The sequence below is a fragment of the Ostrea edulis genome, chromosome 4 (assembly GCF_947568905.1).
Source record: "Ostrea edulis chromosome 4, xbOstEdul1.1, whole genome shotgun sequence".
Classification (NCBI taxonomy): domain Eukaryota; kingdom Metazoa; phylum Mollusca; class Bivalvia; order Ostreida; family Ostreidae; genus Ostrea; species Ostrea edulis.
The window spans coordinates 71062312-71076792 of NC_079167.1; the positions used below are offsets into that span (position 1 = coordinate 71062312).

Below are 14481 nucleotides of genomic sequence, written 5' to 3' on the forward strand. Positions count from 1 at the left end.
GCAACAAAGTTGCAGAGGATATGTTTTTGACACATCCGTGAGTCCCTTTCTTGTCAGCGCAACTCCCGAGACTGCTCAGCAGAATTTCGTGAAACTTAAAGATACACTGTGTAGATGCGCCAATTCCCAGGAAATTCTGATTCAATAATTTTTCTGGGATTAAACCCTTTTGAACTTTGAATTCCGAGCACATCTGTCCTGTTCTTGCAGTAATGCATAGCATCATCACTCATCTTGTGAGGCAATGACAAGCAATGTTGGAGCGTGGGGCATGTGAGCTTGCTCACTTTTTCTTTCATTTGATTGGCTACTGTACTGCCTCAGTGATAGTTTTCCTCTACTCTTACGCGGTCCATCAAGTATTCATTCTGATTATTAGATATTTATTTCTTAACCATAAAAAGATATCTCTTTATTGATATCAACGAGATATCTTTCAAAGTTCTAAAGTAATCTCTTACAGCAATATCTCCCATGTTTGACCATCACCATGTGCGTGACAATAACGGTGGAAAAGTTGGAGGAGGTTATTGGGACAGCATGAAGCAGTTGCTGTCAGGCTGAGCGTAGCGAGTTGATTTTGATTCTCTTAATTTCTATTAAAAATTGATAAGAAATAAACTCACATTTAGATTTTATATTCATATTGTTATACCCCATATTTTCTCTTGACAAAAAGGGGAAGAAAGTAAATATTTAAGAAACAAATTTCATATTTGAAAATATGTGAGAGTATGAACTGCAATACTTCTTGTTGGTATAATTCAAGAAGCCCCACAGCATTTTAAGAAAAGTATGTTGGTGTGAAGCATTGCAGTTCATACCCTCATGTATTTTCAAAAATTTAATTTAATTTTAGATCACCCGAGTCATTCAGGTGACCTATTGCTATTGGTCTGCATTTGTCATTCGTTCACAACATTTTTAACTTATCAATAATTACCATTCCAATTCTTTTCAAATTTGGTATGAAGCATCTTTGGGACAAGGAGGACATGAAATGTAAATTTAAGGACTCCTGCACATGCAGGGCCTTAGCAAAAATTTTAAAAAGTCTACAACCGCACACATCTCTTAGATATTGTGCCTAGATATTTTTGAACAGAATTACAGCAGTAACCATACCACCTTCTTTGACTGGTTATTAGGAGCTGCAATGCTACTTCTCTGGAGTTTTTAAAGTTGATCGTAGTGTACTATTTTGGTCAAAATATCGAATAACAACATTATTGACACCAGAATCGCATCTGGTTATCCATCCACATTAAAATACAAAGAACACATTGGTTTGGTATCGTCATAATACCATTAGGTAAAACGAAAGTAACTTCTAGTTTTTCTGATTCAAAACAAAACTCTACTGAAAATCTGTTTATTTAATCATCATCAAGTGAACAGAACACTGGAAGACAAAGACAAATTATCAATATTTAAATTTTCTCATTCAATGCACAGAGGGACATGCATACGTACAAGTTGATGTTTAAACAACTTTAAAATGCAAATGTATTGAAAGAATTGTTGAGGTAAAAAAATCCCTGAAGATATGATAAGGAAATATGATTATCCTTGTATAAAAATTTCAACCTATATATGTAGAAATGCACAATCCTGCATTCATCGGAATTCATTTTTCAGCTTCCAGAATCCTATGCCATTAAGTCTTTCAAACACACATATTTTGTTCAGCATGGCTTTAAACAAGGCAGAATTGGACGGGGGTAGCTTTGAACCAAATTCATCCAGAATTTCCTGAGTGGAAGCCTTTCCAATCAAGCTACATCCAAACAGAATGAAGTTCTTGATTTCTGAGATGAGTTTGTATGAATCTGAATCGATCACCGTGACGGTACCATTATCTTCTGTGTCCTCCTCCTCTTCATCACCACCAGCCACCAGCTCATTACGCTTTTTCATTTGGGTTAACAAGAGATCAGAGGTCATGGTATTTGAGGATGTTTGACCTGTCTTTAGATCTTTCACCACATTGCCGACCAGAGAACCATCGAAGTGCTGCACTGAGGTCTCCGACACAGAGGCTGCTGACTCGGACTTCTTACTCTGCAGGAAAATAACCATCACACAATGAGTACAATTACTAAATCTCCGGGAATGACAGCGATAAAAAGCAGTGTTTATATTACAGCGGACTCATTTCATGTCTGATTTATATTACATTATCATCATGAAAGATGAACAATTTACATCTGATTAATATCACATTCCTCTTCTTCTGATGGATTTTCATAACTCATAACCATGTTGTACTAATCTATTCTACTTTACCACTGTATGCTGTCTCTGATTTGTGAGAACTTGGTGTAAATCACAAATAAGTCTCATCAGTGAGAATTTGGTGTGAATCATGAATTAATTCTTATCAAAAATATAAGATTTATGAATATGTGACTGTTGAAAATTCATGAAAATTGCTGAATGTCTTGCCATGTTAACTCATGGGATTTAATAATCACAAAATATTATAATCTATTTAGAGTATAAGTATAATTTGTTTACTAGATTGATTAATTTCATTTGTACTTCTTTCAGGATTGAAAAGAAGTCGGTTATACCAGAGATTCCATGATTTTTTTTTCTGTACTTTGTAAATTTATCATGTAGACACAAAAACCGAGCCTATAAACACAGGATATCTTACTGAGGACGAGGCTGAGGCAGACGGCATCATCTGCTTCTTTGAAGGCTCTACCAACATGCTGTTTTTCTTCTGTCCAAATCTTGGCCTGGGAAGAGTACAAATTTCATCAAACTGAATCTGGCAGAGCACACTATGTCATCCATAACAAAGTATATGGTAGACTTTTCTATAATGAAGTCAAAAGGACTTACTTTTTGACCCCAGACTGGCCAGTCCAAGTTGGAAGTCCTGTGATGGCTGTGTTACATAAAGACCTTGACCTCTTTAGAGCATGAACAGCCTCCTTGGCAACACGAGCTGCTTCATTTTCCACAATCATGTAGTCGTGTTTGGAGGGGTCCATAATCACGTCATGCTTCATGGCTGTATCGATTCCTGTAATACATGGTAAATAAGTAGTCACTATAAAACAACACTATATGTACATGTAAATAACAATACTATTTGTACATGTAAATAACAATACTATATGTACATGTAAATAACAATACTACATGTACATGTAAATAACAACACTATATGTACATGTAAATAACAATACTATATATACATGTAAATAACAATACTATAAGTACATGTAAATAACAACACTATATGTACATGTAAATAACAATACTATATGTACATGTAAATAACAACACTATATGTACATGTAAATAACAACACTATATGTACAAATAAATAACAACACTATATGTACATGTAAATAACAATACTATATGTACATGTAAATAACAACACTATATGTACATGTAAATAACAACACTATATGTACAAATAAATAACAACACTATATGTACATGTAAATAACAACACTATATGTACATGTAAATAACAATACTATAAGTACATGTAAATAACAACACTATATGTACATGTAAATAACAATACTATATGTACATGTAAATAACAATACTATATGTACATGTAAATAACAATACTACATGTACATGTAAATAACAATACTATAAGTACATGTAAATAACAACACTATATGTACATGTAAATAACAATACTATATGTACATGTAAATAACAATACTACATGTACATGTAAATAACAATACTATAAGTACATGTAAATAACAACACTATATGTACATGTAAATAACAATACTATATGTACATGTAAATAACAATACTATATGTACATGTAAATAACAACACTATATGTACATGTAAATAATAACACTACATGTACATAACAACTTCAACTGACCTTTTTTGAAGAGTTTGTGGAGAACGTAGTCATCCATGATTTTCTTTTCTTCCTCCTCCTTTTCCTTCACCTCATTGAAAACATCTTGCTTCACGAGATGGGGTATCTTCTTTCCCTCGAATTCTAAATAAAAAACAAAACTGAATCTGAATGGAGATCATGAAATGAAAACCAGAAAGTCGTCTATTATCACAATAGTCTCCCCTTACCTGTGTCCCTGCTCCGGTGCCGATGTTTCTTGTGGTGTTTGTGATGACTCTTGTGGTGGGAATGTCTGTGACTAGAATCGTGTTTGGATGAGGATGATTCTATGCTCTCATGATGTCTTGATTTAGTTTTATCACTTGATTTACTACGATGATCATGAGAGTTATTATGTTTATCAGATTTCTCTTTCATAACAGAAGAACAACTTTGACTGCTGGTAGATGGTAACATAGAGTCCTTCCTTGAGAACACATTGGTTTGAACAGAATCTTTAGAATCCGTTAATCCTTCTGGTGAACTTTCACTCTTGAGAAATGATGGATCTTTCGTTTCCAGATGACTGTCAGTGTCAGTACCGTCCACTACAGTACTAACACCATTTGAAACTTTCTCAAAGGACTTGGACTTCATTAATCTAGCACTGAGTTTTTTGGCAAGCTCTCTCATTCTTTTGATCTCACCCTCCTCAAAAAAATCATTCTCCTCCTCTTTCTCTTCCAATGCTTCAGATTTTTTCTTCTCTTGAAGAATATCAAATCGATTGGCTCTATTTTTGACCTCTGATCTCTTGACCTCTGACCCTGTACCAGCAAAGATAGCTCCTGTCTCTGTTCCTTCCTTATTGTCTTTACTTCCCAGTTCAAACAATTCATAAAGGTCATTGGATTTAAAGAATCTTCTCTGCTTTGGGTCTTTTAAGATTCTGTTGGTCAGGAACTGTTTGAAGATTTGTCTGATAAAAATAATGAAATATTGTTAAAACAATTCCTTCTATAATGTTGGTGAGGGAGGCTGAAAATACCCTAGTCTACTAAATGATCACAGGTAGATACAGTGAACTTGGTATGTTAGGATTGTAATGACAATTTAAAAAAGCTATGACTTGTAGGAATAGGGTGTGATATAAGTAGGAATAGTGTGTGATAGATGTAGGAATAGGGTGTGATAGATGTAGGAATAGGGTGTGATAAAAGTAGGAATAGGGTGTGATAGATGTAGGAATAGGGTGTGATATAAGTAGGAATAAGGTGTGATAGATGTAGGAATAGGGTGTGATAAAAGTAGGAATAGGGTGTGATAGATGTAGGAATAGGGTGTGATATAAGTAGGAATAGGGTGTGATAGATGTAGGAATAGGGTGTGATATAAGTAGGAATAAGGTGTGATAGATGTAGGAATAGGGTGTGATATAAGTAGGAATAGTGTGTGATAGATGTAGGAATAGGGTGTGATGAATGTAGGAATAGGGTGTGATATAAATAGGAATAGGGTGTGATAGATGTAGGAGTAGGCTGTGATATGTGTAGGGGTAGGCTGTGATAAATGTTGAGATAATAGTGAAATAGTCCAAAATGATACAAATAATGCACATACCTGTGATAAATCTTTTCTTCTATGGTGCCCGAGGTTAGGAGCCGGTAGATGGTCACTTGTTTAGTTTGACCGATTCTCCACGTCCTCTCCCTGGCCTGTGTATCTGTACTTGGGTTCCAGTCAGGATCAAAGATGATCACTCTGTTGGCCCCAGTCAAGTTTACGCCCAACCCTCCCACTCGTGTAGTCAACAGGAAAACATAGATGGAAGGGTCCTACAATACAGGAGTGCATTTCTAATGAAGTACAGTTTTTATTTCAGAGGAAAGAATTAAAGGAGTGCATTTCTAATGAAGTACAGTTTTTATTTCAGAGGAAAGAATTAAAGGAGTGCATTTCTAATGAAGTACAGCTTTTATTTCAGAGGAAAGAATTAAAGGGGCTGTCCTGGAATATATGACCAAGGATATTGTATGTTTTGCCAGAACATGAAATTTAATGCATACGGAAATTAGTGACACCACAACAGTCTGGTATTCCCATAACATATCTGTACATACATGTACATTTCAAACTGTAATCATGTTTATTTCTCATGTCTTAAAATTCCAAGAAATCAAAATATCTTAGGAAAATGTATTTTTTCAGCACAAAATTATGACATCACAAACCCTTTGAGTTACAATAAATCCAAATTTCTTCTAGCCAATTTTTCAATGAATAAGCATGGGCAATGCTTCGATTAAAAGTCATATTACTTCCAAGTTCTTAAAATAACATAGTATTTTGTTTAAGGGAAGAGAATTGTTACAGGTTAATCTGTACCTGATTATAAGTAGTTATCATGGCTTGTCGTGATGAGATCGGAGTACATCCATCCATTCTAAGGTAACTGTACCCCCGATTTTGTGTGAAAGCCTCTAAAATGTCCAGCATCTGCAATGAAAAATATAAGCACTATTCCTGTTCAATGAAGTCATTATATCTTTTGAGAAATCTCAAAGAGAATTGGTGGAGGTTAGAACTGACAAGTTGAATGGAACGGGGGGGGGGGTTCTGAACTCACAACTTTGCTCTGACTGAATAGGAGAACGCGGTGTCCCTGTTGTTTCCACAGTTTCAGCAATGCCTCCACTACAATCATCTTCCCCGACCGTTTCCAGTAACCATACTCCAGTGACGGATCACCCCCAGTGTCCTCACCGATGTAAAGTTTGGGTCCTCCGGTACAGATGTCTGGGTGATTGCAGATCTTTCTCAGAGTGATAAGTCCAGCAAAAATCTACAATGTACCGGAGGTCATCACAACAGTAAGAAATCAATGCAGCAATCAACTTGATCCATTCAAAAGCAAAGCATAACATAACACGTTTTGTATGAAGTGAATATAGAAGAAGAAATACACAATTATTTTTATCAATATTTAGAAGAAGTTCTTTTGTCACAGCTAATCTATAATCACTAACTTCTTTTCAATTGACATAAATTGGGATGCCCAGGTTACAATTAATTCCAATGGTATATCAAAAATAAATTGTGTATGAAGTATCTCTTGTAGATAATAGATAAATGGACTGGACCCAAAGTTTTATAAGATGTAATCATGCTACAATTCCAATTGTGAATATTAAGTATTCAATAGGTTCTGTACCATAGTTAAACTAGCAGCATAGAGAGAAATAAAAACCAGAAATCCTACACCAGAAAAAATAATTTGGTATTCATTTTATGCTATTGGATGGTTGACAAGTTTCAGCTTTTGGTGTTTTGATGACAGCCATCTAAGGCTGAAATAAGCCAACCATCGAATAAAAACTGCAAAATTTCTGCTTCAATGTGGTAGTTTTATTACAACAGTTAAATTAATTTACCTAATATTTCATTACAGCAGTTAAATTTACCTAATATTTCATAACAGCAGTTAAATTACCTGATATTTCCCTGACAAAATGGCTTGACACTCTCGCGATTGTAGATATTCGAAGTACACATCTCGCTGTTCATCAGTTAATCTACAGAACAGCACCTACACAGACAAAGTCCAACATTAAAAACAAATTTTGTTTCATCACAGATCATTCAAAACTACATTTGCACTGAATGAACATGCAATCAACTTCTTTAATGGAGACAAACCACTTTATAAAAAGTTTTACATACTTGTTCGTTTTTGCTTGGAAGGTCAATCTTAACATCTGCTTTCATCCTCCGGATTAAATAGGGATTGATTGTGTCTCTCAGCACACAGGCACATTTATACGCAGTCTGCACCTATTCAGAATATGTTCATGTGTAGGTCATAGTAGCATTTTATCAATGCATGAAATTTGTACATTACAGTTAAATATTTCCAAAGTCTATAAAACTCCATGCATACCTGCATTTCTGAGGCATTAGAATACCCTCCTTGGACTATTGGAATAGAGAAATGCTGCAGGAAATCTGGCAGTGTGCCAAGTTTCCCTGGAAACACAAAGTCGAATAAAGACCATAACTCTTTCAAATTGTTCTGGATAGGGGAACCAGACAAGATGATCCGATGTGGTGTCCGAAACTACAAACATACAAAACTTCTTTCAAGATTCACAACAAGTTTATATGATTGTGTGTCCTAAACCAATAAACATATCTCATATATTTCTAGACTTGTACATCACAAGTCAGCCTCTAGATGTTTTGGAATACAAAAACAAAATCTGGTCCTCGCTCATACATGTATGTACATAGAATTCTTTTCATATAGTACATGCACTGAATAACTGATTTTTCATCATTTTAAACTCTCCAATAAATGAGATCTACAATTCTGTGTACAATCTTCATCTGCTGTATACCTTAAATTGACATGTACCTGTTTATAGGACCATGTGATTAGACCTTGACAATTACATGTACCCGTTTAAAGGCATGTGTGGTCTGACCTTGACAATTACCAGTTTACAAGTCCACGTGAATTGACAGAATTACTTGTTTATAGGCTAGTATGACATGCCACAATCACTTGAATACAAACCTGGGTGATTGTGGCATGTCATAATGGCCTATAAACAAGTAATTCTGTCAAACCACATGGACCTGTAAGCTGTTAACAGGCCTGGGTGACCTGACAAATTTACCTGTTTACAGGCCTGGGTGACCTGACAAATTTACCTGTTTACAGGCCTGGGTGACCTGAGCATCAGGGTTCCTGATTTTATGGCCCTCATCCAGCACAACATAATGCCAGTCATAGGGGAGGATCTTGTCCTGGTGGAGGACCAAAGTTGTAAAGGAAGTGATGAGGACCCCCTTATCCTTCACAATACTCCAAACCAAGTCTCCCTGCAAAATACAACTATAAATACAAACACAGTCTGTCTCATTGATGTTTTAATTTTGTTTCAATAGATTCCTTATTTGTTTTAAAACAAATGCTGTGTTTCTGTATTCTGTCTCCTGGTAGAGTCTGCAGTGTACACATCTCTCAGATTTTCTAATTGTCATAAGCAAAAGATCCAGAGGAGTACAGAATGGTTATTAACTTACCTCATCACCAGTGAAAGACCCAGAGGAGTGCAGAATGGCTACTCTGAACAATGGCCACCACTTGTGGAACTCTTTAACCCACTGATACATCACTGTTGTGGGGGTCACGATGATGGTGGGCCCCAAACCACGATATCTGTAATAGGCGACAGTCCATTTTGAACATGTAAAAGCATGCTCTTGTCCCATACTATAAACTAAAAATCATGATGCACCACAAACTTGCATCTGTAACATTACAGGTTATCTAACATATACATTACAACCTGTCTAAGTAACACTAACCATATATACTGAAAAATTTGATCTATTTAAAAAAAATTGTTTGCTTCACATGAAGTCCTGCAATGAAAGACATTTGATATCGGATATGCATGCTTACTTGGTGTGCTTGGAGACTAATTTGCTTTGTCTAAGAGCTGCCAGGAAGGCAATCATTTGGATTGTCTTGCCGAGTCCCATCTCATCTCCAATTATCCCCCCTGCCGCCTGACTATGCAGCTCCCACAGCCAACTCACACCAATTCTTTGATAACTAAAAATACACTATTCTGATAACTAAAAATACACTATTTTAATAACTAGAAATATACTATTTTGATAACTAGAAATATACTATTTTGATAACTAGAAACACATCACTCTGCCTAGTAACAAGAAACACATCAATCTGCCTAGTAACTAGAAATACATCACTCTGGTATAAACTAGAAATATGCTACTTTTAAAAACTTTATACTGACATACATTGCATTTCCAAGCAATATCTATATTTATCTTTCAAAATATGTGTACCTCAAATGTAGTTGTTACGAACTGAAAACTTTTGATGAGATCATTTATAACCTGAAGCTAACTTTTTATGTCACCAGTCCAGTAGGACTGATGGGATATAATTTCAACCAGTCCGTAGAAAATTTTACCAGTCCAACAGAGTTTTCCAGAAATAATTAAACATATTTCGTTAATGTTATTAAAATGAAATTAAACTCAATACGCCTCAGACAATATTATAACACTTAAATGTGGGATTTATATTTACGAATCAGATTCGTTTGATATCTACAGATCGAAGCATGCCAAATGTGTGTATAAAATTTCATAAGTATATTTTCCAAAATGATGCTTTAGAAAATTAACCAGTCCCATCGGACTGACTAAAACAAATGTCAGTCAGTCCGCCATACTTTTAACCTGTCACAGACTGACGGGCATATGTTAGTTTCGAGCCCTGGAACTAATATTCTTTGAAATTTACAATGGTACATACTTGAACAGCTTGGCCCAGATTCTGCCGGGAACTACCAGACCTCTATCTAGTTCCTCATCAAACTCTTCATCTATCTCACCCGTATCCACCTTCTTCAGTCTCTTCTTCTCCATCTCATTAAATTCCCTGTTCAAAAATCAGAATGCGCTAGAAAACTTCCTTCCATTCTCAAATGTTTGTTATTCTCGAAAATTTCATCAGATGAATGCGATTTCTGTGTTACTTACTCTAAACGTCTGTGATAGAAATCTTCATCTCCATCATCTTTCCCTTTTCTCTCTGCAATGCTACGATTTATCTTTTTCTTGCTTGTCATGGCATCATCCACATCCCCACTTGACACAGAAAATTTAGGAGGTTTTTTCGACTTCAATGATGGTTTCCTTTTCTGTTTCTTTAAATCTGTAACTACACACAAAATATTCACTTTCGACAGGCCTTCTCAAGCTAAAGAGGGTCTGATAATGCTTTATATTAAAGATAGAAATCTCTCGTATCATCACCTGAGGCATCGCACGCATCCTCTAAACCCGAGTCCTCAGAGCTGGCCCTCAGCAACTCTCCCTCCTCCGGCCGATACTCCTCACCGTCTGACAGGTAGCCCTCTGGGTCGTCATAGTAACAGTTCTCCTCATCACTGAGGGCAGAGTCCTCACGGAAATTCCTTGTCATCCTGGAATATCTCCTTTTGCTTCTGTAATTGTGTTTGTAGAAAGCTCCCTCTACATCATTACGGTAAGTTTTCTTGTCCCTGGAGTCGAAGATGTTTTCTGATTGATCTTTGCTCTGTGATACAGATTCTTTGATGTCGACTCTTGCTGACTGGGTACCAGAAGAACTCGCTCTGTCTTCAGATTCTTTATGAGAAGACAACGTTTTCATGGATGCTCTATCCTACAAATACAATAGATCGTTAATTTCATAGTACGACTTCTTTCAACCAAATACCAACAATCCAGATGCTTCAGAGCCAGATTAATATAAGGCTTGTTTCTCAATCTATTACATGTATAAGACATTGTTTGTAAACATTATTATCGAATTATTTACGAATAAATATTGTTTAAACTAGATGCTTCAGCTTCTTAATAATATTTCTTGGAAACTAATTTTTGTTATGTTATTTTTCTTTTCCAGCAGATCAGGACAATTTGTACCTGGAACTGATTAACAAGGTTCAACTGAAAATGTAATTACAATATAAGCAGAATTTTTAGCGAGGATTTAAAATTTTGGCATTATTAGCAAGAGTGATGAGGTCACTAAAATTGAATATCACTAACAACTTATTTCATATCGGAGGTAATAGTTACCTTTCCTGGAATTATAAAGTCGCTAAAATTAGCTCTCGCTAAATATATACACCCATTTTTATGGAAAGATCACAGAATTTGTGTTTCGCTAAAATTCCACTTATACAGTATATAGACAATATTCATTATAATTAATGCTCCTCTCTACCTCATTCCCACCATCCCTTGGTGATTTTAAGTCCTTCCCCGGTGATGAGGCAATAACTGTTCCAAAAGGAGTCATCTGACCCAGTCTTATCATCTTCTCTTTCTCGGTTTCTGCTGTCGATTTCAGTCCAAGTAGTTTGTTCAGAGCAGCGCCATCTACCATAATAAGACCAGCACTACATGTAATCACTGTCACTACTACAGCGCCATCTACCATGATAATAATACCAACACTACATGTAATCACTGACACTACTAAAGCGCCATCTACCATAATAAGACCAACACTACATGTAATCACTGTCACTACTACAGCGCCATCTACCATAATAAGACCAGCACTACATGTAATCACTGTCACTACTACAGCGCCATCTACCATAATAAGACCAGCACTACATGTAATCACTGTCACTATTAAAGTTCTGTGATATTGTACAATAATTACATGCAGTTAGTTCATTGATTCCCAAGAAAGTAAATGGATCACCTTGTTTGAGAACATCTTCGTGTGGAATGTTGGAGGATCCACTGATCTTGATCTGTAATGCTCTTTGCCTTGCATACAAAGTTTTCAGCTGACTTAACTGTAAATTTTTTTTTACACTTTTAATACTGGTATATGTTGCTACTTCTTCACATACATTTTACAATGGCAGAAATGAGTTGGGTGCAATCATATAAAAATTACCTTATTTTCTCTCTGATTTTGCACTGATACCAGTCTATTTCTCACATGGCTATTTCCTGCTGCATTTCCCAGTGTTGATAAAACTTTCTCCAGAGTTTCCACTTCTTTCTTCACTTTGCTATAAATTTATCAACAAAAAGAAATGCTCATAACTAATCTATGACAGTGTACACACTTAGAATGAATAATAATGTACTGTTTTGCTACTCACGCAATGTCATAACTAATCTATGTCAGTGTATACACTTAGAATGAATAATAATGTACTGTTGCTCACGCGATGTCATAACTAATCTATGACAGTGTATACACTTAGAATGAATAATGATGTACTGTTTTGCTCACGCGATGTCATATTTGATGTCTGTCTCCTCCTTTTGAAGTTTCAATTTCCTTCGCTCTTCTTCCTCTTTTGCCAAAGCCTTGTCAACCTGTGCCATTACACCTGTGTGACAAAAAAACCAACCCAATGACATACATACATTGAAATGCAGATAGGAAACAAGCTTGATATAAAGGCAAGTTAGTTTTATGTTAAGTGCTGCATTGTCCAATAAGACTTCTGAAAATTTTTATCCAAAATTGTGCATTCTTTTATTACCAGTTTTACAGGTCAAATTATAGATGAAGTGTAAATTCCTGTTGGTCAGTGACATATAATGTTTCTAGCCAAATTAAAAGCCTGGCAAAGGAACTGGTAGATAAATTCAATTCAATGTATATTCTAGGAGTGTTGGCACATTTTACACATGCTGTATACGCACATTGCAGAACAAAGTCTTTCAAACAGTTGCGACAAATAAAACTATAAAATTTCACTTTGAAGACTGAGTAATTAATACTAGTTATCTGGGTTACATTGTGAGCTCGCTTCTTACTCATGATCAACAATGGATTTTGTGAGAGGTGAAGAAGTCACCCACTTCCACGCATGCACTTTCAGCAGTTACTCCAACCATCACAGATGCAAGTTGGCTATAACATGCTACTTGATGATTTTTGATTTTCAGTACAATACAGATTTTTCCAATTTTCTTTTAAATCAAATATCATGACATACATATATATATGGGGGCCTCCGATGAAAGGGCCAAACCCACCACTTCTGGGCTGAGTAGAAAATACATTTGCCTATTTGCATGCACTTCAAAAGGTAAATTACTAAATATTAGTCCATAGTTTCAATTTAACCCCTAAAAAAATGCATGAAGTGGATAACCCACTTTCTGGATCAGGTCATATACCTGTAGCTGCACTCACTCCAAAGGTAGCTCCGTCAAAGTATCATTTATCTATCCAAGTCTGGAAACTAAAGCATTCCTTCAAGTTATCTAGCTTGAAAAGTTCTGTTTGTTTACTTGAATTAATGTTATATGATGTGCAATGTTCCCCTTTCCTCTGTTAGATGAATTTGTCCTTTGTAATTTTCTCCCAAATTCATGAATGATAATAATAAAAATATTTTGTGGGAGGAAATTGGAGTACCTGGAGGAAACCCATGTGTCCGAGCCAACGACCACCATACCCTCTCACATATAACCACTGCCGATCACGAAGATCGAACTCGGGTCACAGTAGTGAGAAGTGTCAGCGTCACAACTCATATCAACTATGTCTTTCTTTCCTTATATATGTATTTTTTATGTACTGTTAGGACTCTGAGTTAGACAATAAATGAATTCTATTCCACTCATCTGCACTAGTTTACCATTTATGTTCAAGTACCTTCTTCAAAATCTTCTTGATTGAAGACAGTCAGACCTAGATCTACCAGATCATTGTCTTCCTTCATCTCGGCTAATTGTGCAGATGGGATAAGTGTCTTGTCGACGTGGAACCTGGCCGTAGAATCATCCTGCTGGGTAGCAGAATCCTCCGGGACGTTTTCGAGAGAACCCTCGTCCGTCATCATGCTAGTCATACAGTTTTCTTGATTGTCTTGGTTTGTACTGGGTAATATTTCGCTCATTTTGGGATAATGAATTTAATTGAGTAAATGGAAAGTATTAATTAGTTCTGGAGGACCGTTTTGTTCCAGAATTTCATGATATCATTCGCTGAACATCAAGCACACATCCACCGACATCGGACATTTCATAACTTTTTGTCAATAGTGCAAAATCGCTTAGACACACGC

The 14481-nt window shown here is 35.9% G+C and overlaps 1 protein-coding gene across 2 annotated transcripts; it reads right to left on the reverse strand.

Annotated features, from left to right (window-relative positions):
* Nucleotides 1-1358: 1358 nt before the first annotated feature.
* LOC125671326 (DNA excision repair protein ERCC-6-like) lies at nt 1359-14469 on the reverse strand. Of its 2 annotated transcripts, none has more exons than XM_056163666.1 (22): nt 14070-14469; nt 12690-12789; nt 12345-12462; nt 12144-12240; nt 11655-11809; nt 10697-11087; nt 10421-10595; nt 10194-10319; nt 9306-9458; nt 8924-9059; nt 8549-8719; nt 7776-7952; nt 7559-7669; nt 7329-7424; nt 6465-6680; nt 6224-6334; nt 5459-5673; nt 4087-4817; nt 3878-4000; nt 2851-3034; nt 2660-2744; nt 1359-2061 (listed from the first exon to the last, which is right to left on the reverse strand). In XM_056163666.1, the coding sequence occupies exons 1-22, from the start codon at nt 14311-14313 to the stop codon at nt 1618-1620; spliced, it is 4359 nt and encodes a 1452-aa protein (XP_056019641.1). In that variant the 5' UTR covers nt 14314-14469; the 3' UTR covers nt 1359-1617. The 2 variants fall into 2 exon arrangements, with proteins under 2 accessions (XP_056019641.1, XP_056019640.1); XM_056163665.1 differs by having other exon boundaries at nt 10421-10601.
* Nucleotides 14470-14481: the final 12 nt, after the last annotated feature.